Below are 23,640 nucleotides of genomic sequence, written 5' to 3'. Positions count from 1 at the left end.
TGAAAAACTAGAATTTACAAGTAGTCCAAAAGATAGGAATTTAGAAGAGCTGATTATAAAATGGGCCGGCCGTGGTGCTGAACACTGCTGAGAAACTCCACAGACTGGGACCACATGGGAGGCCTGGATTCAGTTCCTGGTTCAACCTGAAGGCCAGGCACAGTCAAGCGTATCTGTAATCTTAGCTACTCTAGAGGCTAAGGTGGGAGGATCATGAACTTGAGGCTGGCTTGGGGAATATAGTGAGATTATCTGCAAGAGGTGGGCTTGGTGGCTCATGCTTGTGTTCCTGGCAGGCAAGCTCAGGCAGGTGGACTGTGACCCAGCGAGACCATGTCTTTAATTCTAATAAAAAATGCTTGTGTTTTGCCTGCCGTCTACCTTTCTTTTCTCTCTCCCTCCCTCCCTCCCTCCTTTACTCCCTTCCTTTTTTTTCTTTGCTTATGTTTTGCCTCCCCACCTTCTTTCTTCCTACCTTTTATTCTTCGCAAATGTATTTTGTTCTATATAGGAACCAGTTTCTTAATTTTGGAGCAAAGCTAACTAAGTACTATACTTTCCTGTGATGACTTGGGATGTTTATTGATATTTTAACTACTTAATACCATATTATTACCTACTCTTTGGTAGAATATAAGTAGATTCTTAGTTTTATCAATTCCCTTTCCAAATTTTGTTTTTAATTCGACTGAACTTTGATTATATGATAGGAAATATTTAGCATTGAAAGAACGCTTTTGAATATTTAGGATATAGATCAACAGCTTTTTCCACAAAGGCCAGATAGTATTTGCCACTTTGTCGGTCATATGGTCCCTGTCACAGTGCCCAAGCAGCCATAGTCCATTTGTAAACAAATGGGCAAGACTATTGTCTTAGCTTGATCTGCTACAACAGAATACCGTGAACTGCATGACTTAAATGACAGTTATTTCTCAGTTCTGGAAGTTGGACATCTGAGATCATGGTGCCAGCAGGGTCAGGTTCTTGAGGAGGGCCCTCCTCTTGGTTTTTAGACAGTTGTCTTTCTGGTGTGTTTTCACATGGCAGAAAGAGAGTGAGCTAGCTCTCTGGCCTCCTTTTATATTAGGCTCTTTATGACCTAATTATTTTTCCACATCCCCACTTCAGAAGTCATTATATTAGGATTAGGGTTTCAATGTGAATTTTGAGTGAATTTTGATAGGACACAAACATTCAGTCTATTGCAACTGTGTTTCCAAAAACTGCTGTTTTTTCATTTGCCAGAGGGCACACGAGCTTGCCCAGAGAGAAAGATAGAAAGGGAGAGGGAGAAAGTATCACACCCTTCCTCTTTCCCCCATTGGGGCATGGTCATGCCACAACCCATTTCTTCTGTTTCTCTACCCTGTCAAGATATTGGGCATGCACATACATGTTCCTGTGTTTTTCAAGCTGCTGGGTCTGGAATTCAAACTGCATAGTCAGTCATGTGGGATCTAGGTTCCTTACCTACCAGGCCATGGGGCCAGCCTCCCATAAACTTTATGTATGAAGAGAGATCAGTTTTGGCTTGATGGCTATAGTTTGGCAACCTCTAATTTTGAACAAGAAGATAACTATTTGCATTTTCAGTTCTCTTTCTTTCTTTATTATTTTTTTAAAAGTTTTATTTCTACCATGCAGGACAGAGACAAAGAAACAGCACCCAGTTCTCAATACCACGATCCACCTCCGACCTTAGCAGCCACAGCCTTGCAGAGTGTCTCATTTTACCTATGTGCCACTGTCTGGCCCCTCCATTTCAGTTCTTAATTGTGAAAGCACAAACTTATCATGTAATCTAGAACAGTACAAAAATCCTTACCTCTAAGTTATCTAAACTTTATTTTTTAAAGTAAGATTATAGTGAATGAAAAGTTGTGTATTTCTTGGAATAGTTTCTATTTAAAATAGAATTCCATCTTTACAGAATAGGTCAGAACCAAGGCCATCCCTTAAAAATAGAACTTATAAATTTATCTAGAGAAATTTTTTTTGAAAAAGTATTTTTCTACTTGAATAATGTTAGGAAATTAAATGCCAATATACTTCCATCTATTAATTACCTAAATAAAATTGCACATTCTGTAAAGTCACATATCAACCGTCTAAGTCTGTTTAAGCAGTTACATTGTCTTTGTGTAAAGGGGCCTTTTATTTCAGAGTGGGAATTTTTATACAGTATTTAATCTTGTAACTAAAATACAGTTTATCACCAATTTAATGAAGGTATTAGAACATTTAGTTGTTTCCTAAACCCTGGATTTGTTAACCTCAGCACTTGTTTATTTCTAGTATTTTTAAAGTTTATATATTTTTTACATTGGATATATTGCTTTTGTCTTATAAACACATAGGAAATTATTTTCATTAAATATTTTTAATGCTCATTTTCTTCAACTTACGTATAAAGTAGAATGTCATTCCCTGTCTCCCCTATGTTTAGTTATAATTTGAGTCAGTAGATTGTTTTGAAATTACACTGTTTCTTGTGTAGAAGCGCCTACCATTTGTTTAGTCTGAGGGTTTAATAAATTAGATTTGGCTTTGTAGTGTTGTTTTCCTTCTTGAATCTGAAATTAGAGATGAGCAGTCTAACTACAAAGTAATGAATTACGTTTTGTAGACTTAATTTAGGAGAGGTTGGATAATTTCATAACTTCTTCCTATTTGGTTTATTCTAACCACGTTCTAACCACGTTCTAAATTAAAGTATAATGTTTGTTATATCGTAATGTCAAGGGTACCACACTGCGGTCCCCTTTTCTCCATTCTCCTCTTGGGACCATGGGCATGCATGCATACATGCTGGGTGTGTTTATCGAGCTGCCAGGTCTGGGACTTGAACCATGTAGTCGGCCATGTGGGGTACAGCACCTTAAACACATGCTACTTACTGGCTCATTGCTCACCTTTTGATTAGAGTCTAAGAACATATTTCAGATAATTTAGATTGTAAAACCAAACTATTTTTAAGGTTTCTATGTATATGAGTATGTGAGAAATAATCACAGTGTGCTTCTAAAAAAAGCCCATTTAAATCAGACTGATTGCCTGTGTCTTTAAATTTGGGCCTCTGCTGGTACAGGTTGTTTCACTGTGCCTGAGAAATAGCATTTAAATACTGATAAGGCTTATTTATTTATAAATGAGCTTCTGTCATTGGGTCTGTGATCCAGTTTTTTCCCCCTGAAATTATCTTCCTAGTTAGCAGAAAGAAGAAGTTTGGTTTATTTAGGTTCTCTAGTAAGAGAGAAGTTATCCAAACGAGTGGATGACAGGATGAGTCTTTGAACTCCCTCCAGTTTGTAAATTGATTACCAGGTCAATTTATCAGAACATGAGTAAGTGTATGAAAGCACGATTGGCGACGAATAAAATTGGATATAGATATGTCTTGTAGACAGGCATTAACAGAGACTCATAATCTGAATTCATTGAAATAAATGGCATAAATTGTTAACAGTGTCAAACAGGGCGAAATGCAATTTTCTATTTTTTTAATTACTAAAATTAACAGAATACGGCACTAATTTCTGCAGTTACCATTTTCCTCCCTGAACACTGCATTTGATTTGTGTTCTTATTAACTTTGTCCTATAAATGACCTTGCAAGGAGAATGATTCTAGAGGCTAAGTGAAACAATGTCTATATTTTCTGAGGCTTCAGGCTAGGTTTTATTAATGTAATGTCTAAGATCTTTGAAGTTGTGACTTTACCAGGAAAATCATAATCTCCAAACCTTTATTCATAATGGGTATGACTTCCAGGGGGAACAGAATACCTGCTGTGCTAATTATTTCAATTATCAGCAACTACTAAAACATGTAATGGATTTTCTCTGCTTCCACAGGTAAAAAGCATGACATTACGGAACTTAACTCTGATGCTGTGAACTTGATCTCTCATGCAACGCAGGAGCGATTACGAGGCCTTCTAGAAAAACTGACTACAATCGCTCAGCATCGAATGACTACTTACAAGGTAAAGGAACTCATTAAAGAAGTACAGACGCTTATCTCTCTCCTTTTCGTGTGAAAGGTAGTTTTTTGGGGGGCATGGATTCTTATTTTAATGTATTTGTAAAGGGATGATTGAGACATATTTTATATTAGTAGAAAATAGAAGTTTCATCCCTGATGTGCCTTATGTAGATGTTTATGTGACAAATAAAATAGAGATTAAAATGGTATCCAAAGCTTCTATGTTAGTATAGATTGAAATATGCATCTGTTCTGCCTGAGGCTTCTCCTTCTTAAGCTTTCAATTGGGAAGGGGGTTATGTTAGAATGGAGTATTGGCTATTTGTATTCTCTTCAGTGATCTGTTTCTGTTCCTTTCAGTAAATTAAATGGTTGTATTGAATGCTAATACTAGTTACTGTTATTGACTGCTTTAGGAAAAAAAAAAAAAAAACTAAATGCAAGAATAGCCTGTCTTGTCCCTAGTGGTAGTATGATCCAAAAGACTTGCAGTTATCAAGATGAAACTAGTTATTTCAGTCATAGTTTTTGAAGAGGATGAATATATTGGGTGTTTAGGAATCAAAATAAAAGATAACCTGGTTGGAAAAAAACCAAGATAACCCCCTTCCCTCTATATCAAGAGACTTTCATACTAGATTTTGAATGAGAAGGTACGTAGGTAACATCATGAGGCTTTGAGTTTGCAGGAATGGTCTGGTACCCTAGCTGTAGGTTATAAAAGGAATAGAGAACTATCTACTACCACACCATTGGTTGGCTTAGAGAAACCATTCTATTTTCTTTCCTATTTCACTTAGAACTTTGGAAGAACTACATATAGTTGGTTGAGGTCTTTCCTTACATCAATTTTTGTGACACTTTGCTGAACAAACTTAAAAATATGCCATCAACAGAAAATCTGCAGAAAAACAAAATTTTAGTATCTCATTTTGAATTTCTAGGAATTTATCCATTTATTTTAGGTTATCTAATTTGTTGGCATGTAACTATTCATAGTATTCTCTTCTATAGACGTCTTTAAAATATTTATGGCAAATACATATCATGAAAAGACTTTGAATAGATTTCAAAATTTTTATACCAAAATAAGCTTGCACTTTAATTCCATTTTTTACAAACTTTTTGAAGTCCTTTTTGTAACTTTTTTTTATTTCTGTGAGGTCAGTAGTAATGACCCCACTTTCATTTTTTATTTTAGTTATTTTTGTCATTGCTTTTTTTTCTTGTCTGTTTAGCTAATGATTTGCCAGTTTTGTTCTTTCAGACTACCAACTTTTAGTTTCATTAATTTTCTTTACTGGTTTTCTTTTCTTCATTTATCTCCATTCTTGTCTTTGTTATTTCCTTCTTTTCACTAGCTTTGGATTCAGTTTCTTTTCTTTTTTTAATTCCATAGATGGAGAAGTTAAGTTGTTGATTTGAGATCTTTCTTTTCTCATGTAGGCATTTGTGACTATACATTGTCTTCTGAGCATTGCTTTCACTGCATTCTATACTTTTTGCTATATTGTTGTGCTTCTCCTTTCATTTGTCCCTAGATATTTTATAATTTTCTTTGATATTTCTTTGATCCATTGGTTAAGAGTATATTGTTTAAATTTCACATATTTGTGAATTTTCCTTCTGTTATTGATTTCTGTTTTCATTATGTTGTGGTTAGATAAGACACTGTGTAATTTCAGTTATTTTATATTTATTGAAACTAGTTTTGTGACCTGTACTGAAGAATATTCTATGTACACTTGGATCAAAGGTGTATTCTGCTGTCAGTTGTTGTATTCTTAGATTTTTTAGATATAGGTGGTTTATAGTGTTAAGTCCTCTTATTTCTTATTGAACAGCTGTCTAAATATTTCGTCCATCATTGGGTAGGTTAGTGTTCAACTGTTGTAGAACTATATTTTTAAATTATTATAAAAGTCTGTCAGTGTTCCTTGTATTTGAGAATTCTTGTTTGGTATATATCTGTTCTTAGTATATCTTCTTGATAAATTAACCGTCTTAACCAATATATCACATCGTTCTTTGTCTATTTTAACAGCTCTTGACTTAAAGGCTTATCTATTCTAATACTAGTATAACTAGCTGTGCTTTCTTTTAATTATTTGCATGGAATACTTTCTTCCTCCTTTCTCTTTGAGTCTGTACTTGTGTTTTCATCTAGATTGAATCTCTTATAGATACTCTCTATTGGGTCATTATTTTGACTTTTCTGCCAGTCTCTACTTTTTGATTGGAGAGTTTAATCCATTTATATTTAAAGGAATTACTGATAAGAAAGGACTTAACTTTGCTGTGTTGCTATTTTTTTATCCCTGATAGTTTTTCTTGCTGTTGTTCTTGTTTCTATTTCTTCTTTTCCTACTTTTTTGGTATTTAATTGGTTTTTGGTCTTGTGTCATTTTGATAACCTTCTCACTTACTTTTATGTATACATTTTAGCTTTCCTCTTAGTAGTCATGTGGGGATTACACTTAACCTCCTAAATCTTTTAACAGTTTAGTTTGAATTGATGACATCATGCCTTCAATTTTGTGTTGTAGGGACATTACAGTTTTTGACGTTTTACTGTAACTTGTTAAATTGGCAGCCCAGCCTTGGGGACACAGGTGTTAGAGGCACTGCATTGTGTTGCCAAAGCTATATGGGAAGTGATCAGGTTTGCAGCACAGATCTGTCTTAACATACTGGGTGTGCCCGTGATCCTGGCTGGCTGCAAGGTTGGGGACAGGATTGCAGTATGAAGACCCTATTGGGAGTACTTGTCCCTCACTTGTTTAGGAAATAAACTTTAAAAAAGACAGTGTCTTATAATTTTTCATACCTGAATTCTTCCTATTCTTGGTTCAGTCACAATGTTATTTCAGAGATACATGAGTTAATATCTTTATAGTGGGCAGTTTATATACAAAGTATAGTAAGTACAAATTAGTATGGAACAGAATGTTTCTAAGCGCTGTTTACTGAGTGCCATTTAAAGCTCTGTTACATACATCTTTCAGATGGAATTCTCTTGAATATCAACAACATATCTTTTAGTTCCCTAGGCAAAATGGATAATATCTACAGCACCTGGAAAACTTAGCTAAAAGCTAACACTTCTTTAACCTTCTGTCTTGTACATGTATGCTGTATATTGATTTATTTTTCGCCTGCCCAGCTTTCCCCACATTCATTTCTTCCTACAGCTAATTCTACTTTATTAGTTTGCATATGTAGAAAGGTAAAAAGGATTATTATTCTTCCTTGAACAGGAATATTGGCTTGTCAGAAAAGTCATGACATATTTTTCTTTATTTTTCTACGCAAAAATGCGTCATGACTTTTCTGACAAACCAATTATAATCATTTAGTTGCATTTGGATCTAATTCAGAAGACTTCTGTTTTCTAATGACCAGAGGGCACTTGTGCTCACCAGAGAGACAGATAAAGAAAGAGGGAGAAGCTCCCCAATAGGGCATGTCACAATCCTTTCTCTCCAGTTCTCCAACCTGTCAGGATTTGGGGCACACACAGCCAGCATGTTTTTTAAGACACCAGGGCTAGGATTCAAACTGCAGTTGGCCATGTGAGATCTAGCCCCCTTAACCACTAGGCTATGGGGCCAGTTCAAAATGACTAGATGACTTGTAAACTTTGTTAGTAATTTCGATGTCACAGATTTATCTCTGTCCTCATGTTTTAGTTCATCTTCATAGGATTATTTCTATCTCTACAAGGTAGGAAAAATTTTTTTTATTTGCTATAGGACATGTGTTCGCCAGAGAGAGAAAGAGAGAGGAAGAAAGTGAGAAAGTACTCCCCAGGAGAGATGACAATGCCATGGTTATCCCATCTTCTCCATTCTCTTGGATTTTGGGCATGTGTGTGCACCCTCATGTCTAGCATGTTTTCTAAACACTGGATCAAGGACTCAAATCGTGCAGTCTACCCTGTGGAATCCAGCCACCATAACCACTGTGCCAACAGCTGGCCCAAGAAGTTCTGTTCCATGAATATTAATAAAAAGCGAACTCCTATTACTAAAAGCAGAATATTACTATTTCTCTGCATTCTGGACCTGCAATTTTGATCGTCTTTCATCTGCTTTGATATAATTCTCTCATTAATCATAGGTTAAAAACAGGTTTAAGTAAAGAATTAGATGTGAAATGTGCTCCAGAGATTTTGATCCTGGTACTGCTGATTTTCTCACTGAAAATATGAGGGGACTTCAAAAATTTCATGGGAAAACAGAATTAAAGTATACGTGTATCTTGGGGCAACAAATGTTTCTAAGTCATGCTTAGTTTTTTCACGATAGGCATTTTCATGAGCATTTGACGCTCTTTCACATATTACCATCTTCTGCATGCCTGTGCTTGTGAAGCTTCAGCATTTTGTAGGTGGCTTCAGTTGATGGTGTTGATATCATTTTGTCCGAGTCATTATATTTTTCTTTGATTAAACTATTTACTAATGTAGTGGCCCTAACATAGTAAAACCCTAGTCTATTGCTGCCTAAAGATTTCAGTTAGTCAGGCCAGGTGAAGGGATAGGAAAGAATGTGATAAGATTGGGGTTACTGTTTAAAAAAGCTTGGAGACTCAGTAGGAGAAAGGATGGGATTCATTTGTTTAGAAGCATCTGGATGAGAGAAGGAAGGATGTGTTAGAGGCTATACCCAAGTTGAGTTAGAGAGTGGAATCTTAGAATGGGAATATGATTGAGTTCACATTTGGAAGCCTCTCTTTAATTTAGTGTTTGTTGTCTCTTTTAAATTAAATTGTCAGTGAACTATATTCAGCATGTCTGGACTCAAAAATGGTAAAGATAAAGTATTTAAGAAATGATTGTTTATTATGTTTAACCTCTATGGTTGGCTTATAATGTATTCCATATTCTATCTTATATTACTTAACTTTTTAAAAACATTCAAGAATTCTTTTTGTATTAAATATGAAGTAAAATAAGTAGCACAAATATATCCTTGTTCCTTAAACTGTGTAATACTCTTTTGATCTAGTTAAATACCAACAATAAAAATTTAATTTAAAAAGAATCTTGAGCATATAAAGTCTCTCAGTTCCAATTAATTGAATTAGCCATAAGCATGGAGATAAAACAGAGATAGGAGTGGCGCTAGACCCTTCCAGGCCAGGCACCGACTGTTGAATCAAATGTTTTAAAACACTTGGCTTTTCTACTACACAGTCTCCCTTGAATATATGAATTACTGAGATGAGTAGATGGGAGGTTGTCTTAGCTACTGATTGGAAAGATCCTCCTCATCTCCTCCCCTCCACATAGACACACTCACATGTGTATTGTAGAGCAGAGAGGGGTGGCCATATTAGGTGAAGAAAATATAAATTAGAAATCACTGTTTGATACTCTAGAATATCGGAACAAATGCACAATTCGAATTTTATCATTTTATAGAACCATTAAGACAAATAATTACACTTTTCTGTTACAGTTCTCATTTATAAATTGTACACATAATTTCTTTGATAATAGTTTCTATCCAAATTTACACCTTAAGGGAATCCTCAAAGCAGGGAATTCAAGATTTTAAGTTTACCATCTTAGATTGTATTTTGATAGAAGATATATTCATTTGTCCAGTTTAAACCAATCCAAACCAGCCAGGGTGATAACTTTCACCTTCGGGTATATTTTTTTAGTGATGTGATTATTTCTTGCTTTTTATTTTTCATAGGATAGGTCTAGGATTTAATGATTCATATTAAGGTCTACTGAGATACAAACTAATTTTTGAAAATTTAGTTTAGGTAAATAGTATCATCTCTTGCTTTCTATGTTATATTCTTAGGATCTACTTAGGTTAATTTCTTTTCCCCTCCCTTGAATGAGGTTTACTAGGAAGGCTCTTTGAAATGTAAATACTTACTCACTTTTCAGATTTTAAAGATTCAAAGTTCCCCTTTTTGTTCAGGTTTTTTTTAACAGAAAGGAAAATACTACCTTCTGACCATGTAGCTCCCTATATATGTTAGTGTCATTGTCTTCAGATGATTTATAATAACATTTAATGTAAAAGGTTTGTCTAGGATCATCATAAGGCTTCCTTTTTAAAATTTTTTTCCCAGGCAAGTGAAAATTACATCCTGTCTAACGATACCAGGTCACAGCTCAAATTTCTTGAAAAGCTGGATCAATTGGAGAAACAGAGAAAGGATTTGGAAGAGCGAGAAATGTTACTTAAGGCAGCTAAGGTAAGAGCCTGTGTGATTTACGAGTGGACGTGGTCTGGCGGTGAGGCCAGAGTTGGATGTATCATTGCTTGACTGTCTTGGTTTTATTAGGCCTTTAGATTTCTCTGGAGGATTTCTTAAAATGAAATTACTAATAGAATGTCTCTCAGCCAGGCTGGTGTGGTAGAGTGGCTTTCAGTTAATTTAGTTTAATGAGTCATAATCTTTTGTTTTCTCACTCTCATTTTCTGTGCCCAGCATCATATTTACCCTCGACTCCTCTAGGTTAAAACATTTTATAAACATTTCAGGGTCTTTTTAGGGATATAATTTGAGAAATAAAAATTTGGAAAGTAGGCAGTAAGGTTATGGGTAACATTAAGAGTAATTTGGATTAGATGGAACAAAACATTGAAGAGGTAGGAAATGAGTTAGAGAAAGAGAACAGGTGAGGCTATTTATTATCCTTTCCTCTATATTTAAACATGGTCCTGGACTCTAAGTGCCAGATGGTGTGAGAGGTAGCTTCACTACAGTTTGTGTTTCATAGCTTCACACTTCGTAGGCTTAGGGCCACTGTCAGAAGTCTTAAATGTTGAGCACTAGAGCTTTAAATTAATTAATTAATTATTTTTATTTATTTTTTGTCAGAATCCCACTACGTTGTGATCTTCCTGCTCTAGCCTTAGGGCCTTAATTTTTGTTTTAAGCATCTTATTTTTAATATATAATATTCTTAGCAGCCTCCCCTCTTAGAGTATTTCTTTCTAAGCACATATCAATTGGTTTTGTTCTTTTTACAAGCAGGTTTACTTTGAAATAATTTTATACTTACAGAACAGCTGTCAGACCTGTACACCTTTCAGCTCCTCTTCTCATACCTCTTACCCCCCATTTTCATTTAACTTTTTTTTTTTTTAAAGGCTTTTGCCATAGGGTGTGTGTGCTTACCAGAGAGAGAAAGAGAGACAGTGAGAGGGAAAGTAAGAAATCACCCTCTGGGGAAGAGGGCCACACCTCAATCCCCTCTCCTTCTGGTATTTTGAGCATGCACGAACATGCACCTGGCATGATTTTCAAGCTGCCAGGTCTGGGACTTGAACCATAGTTGGCCATGTTCAGTGCTTTAACCACTATGCCATCTGTTAGCCCCCATAGTCATCTTTCTTGATTCTTCTATTTACTGCATACCCTGAATCTAATCTATGAGCCAATCTGGCTAGCTTTACCTACAAAATACACTTTGAATCTAACACTCATCATCTTTTCTGCTAGACCACCAATTCAGACTGCTTTCAGCTTTCCCCCCTCAGTTTCTTACTCATAACAGTTGTTTTTAGAACAGTCTTCTAATTCCTGCCTTCAGCCTTGGAACCTTCCAGTGCACCCTCTGTACAGCTGCCACAGCCATCTCAAAAGTTTCACCAGTGTCATCTCACTCCTGTATGCCAAACACTCCAGTGGCTTATTCTTTTTTTGTTGTTGTTAAATATAGGGTGAGTGTGTTCACTGAGGACAGAGAAGAAAGTGAGATACCACCCTCTGGGGGTTGGCCAAGCTACAGTCCCTTCCCTTCCATTCTCCTCTAAGGATTTTGGGCATGCACAAATGCATGCTTAGTATGTTTCTCAAGCCTTTGGATTTGGGATTCAAACTACACAGTTGGCTGTGTGGGATCCAGCTCCCTTAATCACCCATGTTACCATCTTGGCCCAGTAGCTCATTCTTTTAACTAGAATCCACCACCCACATCTTTTTTTTTAGTGGTTTTTGCTATAGGGTGCGTGTGCTCACCAGACAGACAGATACAAAGAGAAAGTGAGAAATCACGCCCCAGGGGGGATGGCCACACCGCCATCCCTTCTCCATTCTCCTCTTGGGATCTTGGGCATGCACACACATGCACCCGGCGTGAGTTTTAGCCACCGGGTCTGGGACTCAAACCGTGGTCAACTACATGGTAGTCTAGCGACATAGCCATTATGCTAAATGCTGGTCCTGACCACCCACGTCTTTATCATGACCTACAAGGTAAAATATGACCTTTAGCCTTTCTTTTCTTCTTCTTTTCAACCACATGGACCTTCTCTCCTTCCTCAAGTATGCCCAAACTTGTTCCCTTTTGAAGGTGTTATTAATTCCTATTTCTGCTTGAAATGCTCTTTCCCAAATCTCTGCATGGCTGTCACTTTCTTGTCATCCAGCTCTTCATTCACATGTCACTTTTCAGAGATGTCTTCACTCCCATCCTAGAGAAGTACCCACCTTATTCCTCTTTCTGTTTGCCTCTTTTTTTTTTTTTTTTTTAAATTGACAGAGGGAGTGTGGGCCCCACTCAGAGAGACAAAACGAAAAGGAAGAAAGCACCTCCTGATAAAGGCATGTTCACACCCCAGTCCTTTCTCGATTTCTCCATTTTATCAGTACTTGGGGCTAGTATGCACACATGCCTGGTATGTTTTTCAGACTGTTGGGTCAGGACTCAAACAACGGGATCAATGATGTGAAATCCAGCTCCCTTAACCACTAGGCCACATGGCCAGCCCCTCTCTCTTCCTTTCTATCCACTCTATCTTATTTTTTTATAGTACTTATCAGCATTAGCAATGATTTGTTTTTTCTTCCCATCATAAATGTTGTATATATCAAAAATTTGTTCAATTTCTATAATTTCTTTAAAAATTTCTGTTCTTAAAATGTTAGTTACTTGAGAGCAGGGACTTTGTCTAGTAATTTCATTTCTGTATCTTCAAGGCCTACACAATGACACACAGAATAAGTCTGTACTGTGAATGACCAATAAGTATTAGATGACTGAGAAAGACTTGATACACCAATGTGCCCATCTTATACTGGGGCAAAAGAATTATGGACATATATGCATATTTTTATATAAATATATATACTTTTATTCCTTCCTGATATGGGTGGAATAAGAAAGGAGTTTGTTTTAGTTTGGGCAAAAATCAAGTAGTCTTAATAGACTGGAACTAAAATGAAGAAAATATTCACAAGCTCAGCATAGAATTTAATGTAGGTACTAAATTATGGTGCTTTAAATTGGAAGACAGTCTTAAATCTAAGTAGACCATCTTTTATGTTTTCCTTTTATAATGGGGCTGATAAATCAATAAAAGTATCAGGTAAACTTAGTAAATAAAACATTTTCAGCTTTCTTGAACTTAGCTAAGGTTGCATTTTATAGAACAAATATTCAGATTTATAAAGATTGAGTTACTTTATTAGGGTGAGAAAAAAGACACACTTTTTCTAAGCATGTTTTACAGTGGACAGGTGTTCACAGTGTCAGAAATAAAGTTTGTACCCTCATTCCATCATAGCATTACAGGTAGACGACATCTCTCTTATACCTGTCCTGCATATGGGTGGCGACATTGATTTGAAACACTTTTGAACATTTAGTTGCACACAGCCTTCTGTTAAGTGCTATAGAGAGCCCAGAGATGTTAAGATACTTTAATGAAAATACAGGGATATGTTTTTTCCTACTTATGCTTTTAGAACTTATGCTTTTCAAGAAAGATTTGGTTCAAGGTTAGTACAGTTTTTGATTTTAATAATCCTTGAAATACCATATGTTTTTCTAAAATGCCTTCATCAGAAGATCAGCCAGTGTTGATTGTTTTCATTCATTTGAGCCAGCAATTATTCTTCTTTTCTTTTCCTTTATCCATTTTTTAGTTTTCAGCTTTCCAGCAAGAACGTCATGCCTCAACTGGACCTGACTGACATTGTTAGCATCATTTTTTAGTCTAAGCTTCCTCCAGGCTAGAACTGCAGCAGCCAGCCTGATGATGAGGGGGTGGCGGGGAGCTTGGGTGGGAGTGCAGCTAGACTGGATTGAGGCATTTTCCCCTGCAGCTAAGATTTTCAATCACAAGAGAAAATTGTTATTTATTAAATATTTAACAGCAACTATGGTGTTTAGATGCTAGTAATTTCTATTAAAATTTTCTTTTTCCTTTGATAGAGTCGTTCCAATAAAGAAGATCCAGAACAGCTGAGATTAAAGCAGAAAGCCAAAGAGGTAGGACTTTCAAGTTACCATGCTTGTCTGTGTTTGAGGGAAGGTTGGCAGCTCTCTCCTGGCAATTAGGTCAGGGTTTATTTTGCTGTTGCATACCATTTGCAGAAGCCTTGGGGAAGGACAGGAACCGCTGAAGGCAAGGGCAGTACTTCAAATGAGGTCAATGAGTTATGTGCTCTCTTTTCAAAATTTATTTTCAAGGTTTAGGCCTGTCTAGAAATGGCTCTTTGTAAACTACAGCAGTGTACTTGGAGGGATATAATGTGGGATTAAAAAAAAAAAAGAAAGAAAGAAAAGAAACTTTTGAGATTTAGCATCTGGGACTGTACAATAGGCTACATTTTTCCAGGGTAATTGTTCGTTTTGTAAATCTGATACTGCTTATAATTCTTTGGCTGGGAGGCGGTACTGGGATTTAGTTTTAAATGGAAAACGCCTCTGGCTTTTAATTTTCTGGGCCCAGCAGTTTTCTGTTCTGGAATGGAGCCCTTGTTTCACACAGTTCATGTTTAGCTGCAGGGGTTTTAGTTTATAGCTTAGACTGGTTAAGCTTTTACTCCCAGAGGCCTCTGCATAGCAACTGTAGAAATCAACAAATAAGTTCATTTATGTCTGCAGCCTCCTCTCAGTAGCTGACTTTTTACATTTCCCAATATCCATTTCCTGACTTTTCTAGCCCCAGAGAAAAAAGCTCCACTAATTGGAGCTTATTTTAATTGAGCCTTAATATTGGATCTCACTGGAGTTGCCCCCAGAGCTGCTGAGAACAGAATGAAATGAAAGTACCTAAGGTTGAAGATGTGGCGTGTGTATGGGTGTGTGTGTGTGTGTGTGTGTGTGTGTGTGTGTGTGAATGTGTGTGTGTGTGTGTGTGTGAAATTTTTCACTTGACCTACAGATTCTTTTCCCTCCTGAATAAATCATCAAGCCTGTTCACATTTCTGATTAAGGATCTGACAGCAGACGATAATAAAGACAATTGAGGTGTGAGACGTGTGATATGGAGCTGAAGAAATTGGTTTCTATAGTTACTTGACTGATTTCATGCAATTTTTAAGGATCTTTGTGCTAAATAAGAGTGATTTCCTGAGCAACCTTTTTCCTTAACTGTGCCTCTTGAACTATGAAATTTGTTGTTGCTTAACATTGCTGCACTCCGCTCTCAGGTGCCAGCAGCGGCAGCAGGTTATTTATGGATGTTTTAAAGGCCCTTATTGTTTGGATTAATGCAGGAGCTGAGGCAAAACAAATGGAAATCTAGTAAGATTCTTACAATCAATGTGCCGTGTTTTCATTCACACCGAGAAAGAAAATATGGGAACTCTGGGAAGAAGGGTTTCAGGATTGGGTCAAGGAGCACCATAAAGGAGTATATTCTAAGGGTTGGATGCAGAAACACTTGGTTTTCAACAGCAAAATATTCCTCACAGTAGTTTCTTTCCAGTGGAAAACATACCTATAAATAGTGATGTGAGAACTGTACCTACAAATTCTTCTTAAGCAAACCTGGCTTGATGATAGATTGTTTGGGGATGAGCATTCTATTGTTGTTCTGAACCAAGGGTTCTGTTTTAATTAAGGACTGATTGGATGCTTATCTTACTTCCACCGTATTGCATCCCCCTTTCGGAAAATGTGTATCCTTTTAACCTTAAAGACCTTACTCTGTCTGTCCTCTTTCATAAACTTTCATAAACAACTGTATCTTCGAATCATTTTCCCTTCAGGTTTATATAGGTAGGGATGGTTTTGTTTGTATGATTTTTTTCCTTTAGTGTTGTATTTAATTATTTCCTCAGGGATGAATGGTTGACGGCATTTTCAACGACAGTGGTGAAAGGAAATGTTTTTAAAAATTCCTTTCTTAATGAGAACAGGTGGTATTAAACCGGGTTTTTTTTTTGGTCTCCCTTTGCACCTTCATTTATGTCTTTTTCCAAGTAAGATTAAAAGAATTCAATATACTTTCTTTCCAAAATATTTTTAAAGTTTTCTGGTTGCTTCCTATTGTAAATCCTCTTTAATCAAAAAAGGAATCAAATACATTGGCCCCATTCCAAGAACAGAGCCACTCTGTATTAGTTGCAAATGTTTGATGAAAGTTAAATATTGTCATTTTTGTCATCTTCCTACCTCCTAGAGCTCTTAATAACTTTAATGTTCTAAGGGGCTTTAGTTCAGAATCAGACATACAGGGATACTGTATTTTGTTTGATTGTATAAATATTGACACAGTCTTAATACAGAGTTGAATTATTTTCTTGTGTGGTAAATTTTAAGGTTAGCATTGGGGTATATTACTTGCTATCACACTGGATTGTAATTTTGAAATGCTTATCTGGAAAGTTTCCTTCGTTCAGTTGTAAAAATGAGCACAGATTCCTTAAGGTTGCTGGATTCAGAACCACTTTACTTTCCATTTCCGAGTAACTCCCTGGAAAGCCACCAGGCTGGTCACAGGTTATAGATAAATGATAGTATCTTACGAATGCAGAGTTGCAAGGATCCACTTTGAGAACTTGTAGGCTTATGCTGGGAAATGTTTCAGCAGTCATATTTGTTCTATAAATATTAAATCACAACCTGAATCCCCTTCATATAAAATCTGATAATCCTTGTAATGCTTTGAACTTTTAAGGTCTAGAATTTTGGTCTTGATCATATCCTTGGTGGTTTTTCTTCTCTCTAATACAGTTTTAAAAGCTGTTCTTTTCTTCTTTGCTTTCTGGGCATTAGACAAAATTTTTGTTAAATTGGGCAGAGTTTTATAAAGGTGTCTAATAATTTTTTCTGTTGGACTTCTTCCAATTTTGTCATTCTCATTTGACACACAAAAAATAGACTGCTTTGGATTTGCCTCTAGCCTCTGAATCCACTGAAATAATTCATACTGCGTACAGTTCAGATCAACCTGACAGGTTACCTGTTTAAAACCCTTATTGTAGTCTGGCTCGAATGTCTGTGGATATCCTGTAAATCAAACATTTTGTTTTAAATTTGGGGGGCTGTCTTTTATAAAACAGGATATAAGTCTGTCTTTTGTAGGAAGAATATAAATGTTCTCTCTTGCTTGCTATTCTCACTCATATAATTTTTATTTTCAATAAAAACACTTTCAAATTGAAATTCTGAACTGTTTTGTATTTTCCCAGTTATTTTGATTTTTCTAGAGATTTTGTTATAGGGTATGTGCACTAGCCAGAGAGACAGAAAGTGAGAAACCACCTCCCCGCCACACACACCCAGGGGCAGATGGGCACGTCACAATCTCTTCTCCATTCTCCTCTTGAGATCTTGGGCACGCAGGCATACGTGCCCGGCATGAGTTTTAAACCACTGGGTCTGGCACTCAAATTGCTGTCGACTACGTGGGAGTCCAGTGACGTAACCATTATGCCATCTGCTGGTCCCCCACTTATTTTTTTCTACAATGTAAGTACTGACATTTTTCTATTTCACCATCTATTTGTGAAAGGTTTGAAATAGGTTACTAATTGCCAAATTCTGACTTCCAACAAGAAGGCACATCTATATTTAATGGAGCTACAGGCTTGTACAGAATGTGTTGTGTGTCCCAGATTGACGTCTAGCCTCGGTGTTTTCCTTTCTTACCACGTCATCTAGAATTCTGTGGTGCAAGCTACCTGATCTTACAGTTCAAACATCCTGATTTCTTAAACATTTGTTTTATATTTTGTGACCTTTATTTCCTTTTGAATTTCTTCCTTCTGCTTTGAGAAATGGGAGTTCAGTACATCTGCAGTTAGACAAAGAATTCATTTACTTTCTTTTTTTTTTTTTGGAGAGATTTTCACTGTCGGGCGCGTGCGCTCGCCAGACAGACAGAGAGAGACATAGAGACAGAAAGCGAGAAATCACCCCCCAGGGGGGATGGTCACGCCGCAACCCCTTCTCCTCCATTCTCCTCTCAGAATCTTGGGCACGCACGCACACGCGCCCGGCGTGAGTTTTAAGCCACTGGGTCCGGGACACGAACCGCGGTCGACTACGTGGGAGTCCAGCAACATAGCCATTACGCTAACTGCTGGTTCCCCATTTACTTTCTTTACAGCAGTTGCTAGCATTCCACTTTCATGTGTATCAGACAGTGGGGGGCGAGACAAGGACACAAGACATGCACCTGCTGGCGTGTTAGCTTTGCAGTGCAACTTGTAGGAACTGGGCAAATGCTGAATCAGTATTCACTCATTCAGATGCATGACAGATTAGAAAATGTGAACCCAAAAGAATTTAGGATTTTCGTTTTTTAGTAAGTATGGCTCTTCATGAAGCATAGTTGTACAAGAAGCTACTGAATCATAAGTTCAGTACTGATCAGAAAATATTTAAGTGTGGTAAAGACAAGATACATGTTTTAATGATTTTTTTGATTCAATTAAATTAATTTATTTTTTGGCTAAAGAATGCATGTGCTCTGGAGAGAGATGGGGCTAGGGAGTGCGGAAGCACATCTCCTAGGGTATAGCCACGCTGCAAACATGACATTCGAAATGTGACAGTTAATACTATTAGATATTATAGCCATGTGTATGTAAATTTCATGGTAGTTCTGCATGGGCTAAAATTCATGGAACACTGGGGTGCAATGAAATTTGTCATTAAAAGTACATTCTTACACAAAAAAACACACACTGTACCACACAAATAATGTACAGCTGTGTACAGTTATGCATCTGTTTTTTTAGAAAGTACATTTGAGCAGTCAATTTAACTCAATATGAATAAAACCTGTTTTTTGTTGTTGTTTTTTTTTAATTTGCCAGAGGGCACATGTACTTGCTAGAGAAAGAGGAAGCAAAAGTGAGAACGTTTATATAACCCATGGGGAATGGTCATACCACAGTCTCTTTTCTTCCTCCTTTTGGAATATTGGGCTTGAATACAAACATGCTCATCATGTTTTTTAAGCTGCCAAGTGCAGGACTTGAACTGTGCTGTTAGTCATGTGTGATCCAACCATCTTAGCCACCTGGAGAAAACACACTCTAGATGGAAAACTGTAAAGAGCTTTTGTGACATAGCAGAGAAATAGTTACTCAAATGTTTCAAAGCATTGATAGTTTGGGACATTAGTTGCTAAACTTTTGTGTGCCTAATTATTGTCTTTAGTACTTGTTAAAATACATATTGCTGAAGGGGCTGGCAGGTGGCCTGGTGGTTAAGGGTGCTAGACTCCCACATGGCCAACCGCGGTTTGAGTCTCGGATCTAGTGGCTTGCTTTCTCACTTTCTCTCTCTCTCTGTCTCTCACTCTGTCCCTTTCTGGTCAAATTAAATAAATTAAATTAAATTAAATAATTCTTTTTTAAAAAATACGTATTGCTGAGCCCTATATCCAGAGAAATGGTACAGGTACAGTAGGTCTAGAGTAGGACCTGAAAATTTGCATTTCCAATTCATTCCCAGATACTGCTGCTCTGTAGATCACATTTAGAACCATTCGTTGGGGAGGAGAAAGAATGGGGGCCTTTAAAAATGCATCCCATGGGATCACCGGGTGGTATGGTCGCTAAGGCGCTAGACACTCCTACATGGCTGACCACGGTTCAAGTCCCGGACCTGGTGGCTTACTTGCTTGCTCTCTCTCTGTCTCTCTGTGTGTCTGGTCAAATGAAAAATAAATGAATTAATAAATAAAGTTAAAATAATTCTAAAAAAAAAATTCATTCCTTATTTTGTCATTAAATGTTTAGTAAAGGTTGAACATGATACTGTGGTTTGGCATCTTCAACTGGCATTGTTTAGTTACTATCCAATTACCATTCAATAGATTCTCTTTTGGAACTAGGAAAGCTACAGTAGGTTTTTTTCATGGATATTTTCATGAGAGATTGTTATTGGTGGTATTTCTTTGTGTACCTTACATAGAAAAGGTAACATTTTACTTAGAGTTTCGTCAGAAGGTGCATCCATCCTTAATATTTAGGTGTAGAATCTGTGTGTCTTAAGAAACTCTTGGTAGAGGAAGTTCATATTATTAAGGAAATAGCACTGAACTAAAAGTCAGGAGTCTTGGATTTTTTTATTTAGCCTGCTGTTATCTATCTCACCTTGGGGAAGTTACTTTGCCTCTTTAAACTTACTGTAGTTTTCTTGTATTTAAAATTAATGTAATAATACCAGCTCTGTGTATGGTATAAGGCTGTCATATTTTAGGGAAAAGCAAGGCATAAAAGGAAAAAAAATATTAGGTGAAAAACGTTAGGTATGGACACATTTAAACTAGATCTAGGTTGGACCAGTGGCCTAGTAATTAAGGATAGCTAAATCCCACATGCTGGGCTGCATGGTTTGAATCTCTGACAGTTTAAAAACACACCAGACTCATGTGTCTGTGCCCCAAGTCCTAACAGAAGGGAAAAATGCAGAAGGGATTGTGACATGACCATGCCCAATTGTGGGAGAGGGAGGGTTCCTATTCTCTCTCCTTTCTCTGTCTCTCTGGTGAGCATTTGAACCTATCACAAACTTTAAAAAGGGGGGAGGGGAAAGGTGGATACCACGAAACTCTTAGATGTAAGTCGAGATTAACTATGGATATATTACATTTTTTCTTCTGGAAGACCTGAAGAAAAGGGAGAAGAGGGGTGGCCCATTGGCTGGGTGGTTAAAGGAGCCTGATCCCACATGACTGACCACACAGTTTAAATCCTATCCCTGGCGACTTGAAAAATACACATTGTGCATGTGTATCCACCATCCCAAAAGGAAAACTAGAGAAAAAAGGATTGTGGTGTGACCATGCCCCATTGTGGTTTGCTTTCTGCTTTCTCCCAGTCTGTCTATCAATCTTTCTCTGCAAGCCTATGCACCCTCTGGTAATTTTTTTTTTTTTTTTAAATAAGAGGGCCAGCTGATGGCATAATGATTAAGGTGGCTGCATCCTACCTGCCTATTTGCACTGTTTAAGTCTCAGACCTGTTGGCTTAAAAACATGCCACATGCTTGTACGTTTGTACCCAAGAAGAGAATGGAGGAGACAGGACTGTGGTTTGGCCATCCCCCTGGGGACTGCCTCTTTCCCCTATCCCCAGTAAGTGCACACACCCTATAGCAAACTTAAAAAAAGGGGGGGAGAGAGGAGAAAAAGGTGTGTAAGGGTAATAACTAGGGGAAAATTTTTTATATAATCTGGAATGGCTATAGTACATATATTTTAAATCAACTATTATATTTAAGTAGAAGAGATAAATTAATCTAATTGAAATTATAAGGGATATACCCCTACCCCTTCTCTGGAAGGTAGAGGTGGATAACAAGCAAGGTATAAGAGTATATATTTCACATTCCAAGCATCTTGGGTATCCTGGACAGTATCCTGATATCATAAGAACTTAATCTTTGGGGATGAGCAGATGACATAATGGCTATGTCACTGGACTCCCATGTAGTCGACTGCAGTTCAAGTCCCAGATGTGGTGGCTTAAACTCAGGCCAGGCGTGTGTGCGAGCATGCCCAAGATTCCGAGAGGAGAATGGAGAAGGGATTGCGGCATGGCCATCCCCCCTGGGGGAGGGTGATTTCTCACTTTCTGTCTCTCTGTCGTTCTGCCGAGCACATGCATCCAATAGCAAAAACCTCTGTAAGAAAAAACAAAAAAGAACTTTACCTTTGTGGTTGGGAGAAAATAACAAGCAGACTCTGTACTAGGACTCAAACTGTGCAGTCAGTCATGTGGGATCCAGCTGCGGTAACCATTATGCCACCAACTGCCTTGCCTATATTTTAGATGGGGTGAGAGTGGTGATTTTGTGTGTGTGTGTGTGTGTGTGTGTGTGTGTGTGTGTGTGTGTGACTTGTTTTTTTGGTTCTTTGATTTTAGAATCACCTGTTAATGTTTAGTGATTTTTGTTTGTTGTTTTTACTTTCCCAGGAAATTTGGTATTCTTAGCAGTAATTCAGAAGTAGTTGTAAGCAGTTTCTAGAATTTTAGAGTTTGCCTAATACATTTTTCCAAAGTACATTAAAAATTAAATTCAGTAAGACCAGAAGGTGGTGTAATGGTTATGTCTCTGGGCACCCACATAGTTGACCATGGTTTGAGTCCTGGACCCGGCTGCTTAAAACTCATGTCAGGCGTGTGTGTGTTTGTGTTTGTATGTGTGTGTGTATGTGTGTGTGCACCCAAAACCTCGAGAGGAGAATAGAGGAAAGGGATTGTGGTGTTGCCATCTCCCCTGGAATGTGATTTCTCACTTTCTATCTCTCTCTGTCTCCCTGGCGAGCACATGCACCCTATAGCAAAAATCTCTCAAAAAAATTAAACTTGAAGTTTTACTGTTTTTAAAGTTTCTATTGTTTAGTGCTAAGATTTTATTGTTATTTTTGTGTACTTAACTTTCATTGTGAAATCTAAGAACATACTTTAATTCTTAGTATGTTAAATTCAAAACTTGGTATTATACTTCATTTCTTTTATTTCTTTTGAGTCTTTGAAACATTTCGTATTTGACATTAGCTATTTTCATTGCTACTAATATATATATTCATTTTTGGACAGCACACGTAGACCTGGAAATGAATTTTAACCTACCTGTAAGCTCTTTCCTGAATGTATTTATTTTTTGGTCTTTCTTGGGAATTATCTATTGTTTTATCATTTATTATTACTTCCCAAAAGTTTGTAATAAGATCAGACTGACAATGACACTACTTCATATTTTAGGGCCATCTGTTGTGAAGGACAGCTCTGTTGCTGTCTTTCATGTTTTCAATATGTATACCTCCCTCCCTCCCATACCTTACCTTAAGTGTCATAAATATCAAGAGAGGGGAGCCAGCAGGTGGCATGGTGGTTAAGGCACTGGATTATCACATGGCCAGTGGCAGTTTGAGTCCGGGATCTGGCCATTCAAGTCCAGGATCTGGCAGTTTGAGTCCTAAACCCAGCGACTTGAAAATTACTCTAGGCATGTGTGCACATGTGCTCGAAATCCTGAGAGGAGAATGGAGAAGAAGGGATTGCAGAGTGACCATCCCTCCAGGAGATGATTTCTTGCTTTACTTCTCTCTCTCTCTCTCTCTTTTCTCTCTGGTAAATGCACATATCCTATGGCAAAAACCTAAAAATAAAAAAAATACATTTTTGGTCCTTCCTGTTGAATATCTCCCTCTGTCCAGGCAGTGAGCTAATTCTAGTCATCATGCTATTTTTTTTTTTTAAGGTGTATTTCATTCCATTTGTCATGATTACTTTTTTTTTTTTTGAAAAGATTTTTGCTATAGGGCACGTGCGCTCTCCAGAAAGACAGAAAGTGAGAAGTCACCCCCCCAGGGAGGATGGCCACACCACAGTCCCTTTTCCCTCCATTCTCCTCTTGGGATCTTGGGCACGCACGCACGCACGCACAGGCACCTAGCGTGAGTTCAAGCCACCGGGTCT

At 37.3% G+C, this 23,640-nt stretch overlaps 1 protein-coding gene across 1 annotated transcript in view; it reads left to right on the top strand.

Moving 5' to 3' along the window:
* Nucleotides 1-23,640, top strand: part of TAF4B (TATA-box binding protein associated factor 4b) — a 116,786-nt gene that overhangs the window by 63,576 nt on the left and 29,570 nt on the right. Inside the window, exons 11-13 of the mRNA XM_006154540.3 lie at nucleotides 3,858-3,988; nucleotides 10,084-10,209; nucleotides 14,180-14,236. Coding sequence (XP_006154602.2) covers nucleotides 3,858-3,988; nucleotides 10,084-10,209; nucleotides 14,180-14,236 — 314 coding nt within the window. The remainder of the gene's footprint in view (nucleotides 1-3,857; nucleotides 3,989-10,083; nucleotides 10,210-14,179; nucleotides 14,237-23,640) is intronic.

This window comes from Tupaia chinensis, unplaced genomic scaffold (assembly GCF_000334495.1).
Source record: "Tupaia chinensis unplaced genomic scaffold, TupChi_1.0 Scaffold000414_1, whole genome shotgun sequence".
In the NCBI taxonomy this organism is placed as follows: domain Eukaryota; kingdom Metazoa; phylum Chordata; class Mammalia; order Scandentia; family Tupaiidae; genus Tupaia; species Tupaia belangeri.
The sequence above is the reverse complement of the archived record's forward strand: the minus strand, read 5'-3'. Positions and strand labels throughout refer to the sequence as shown.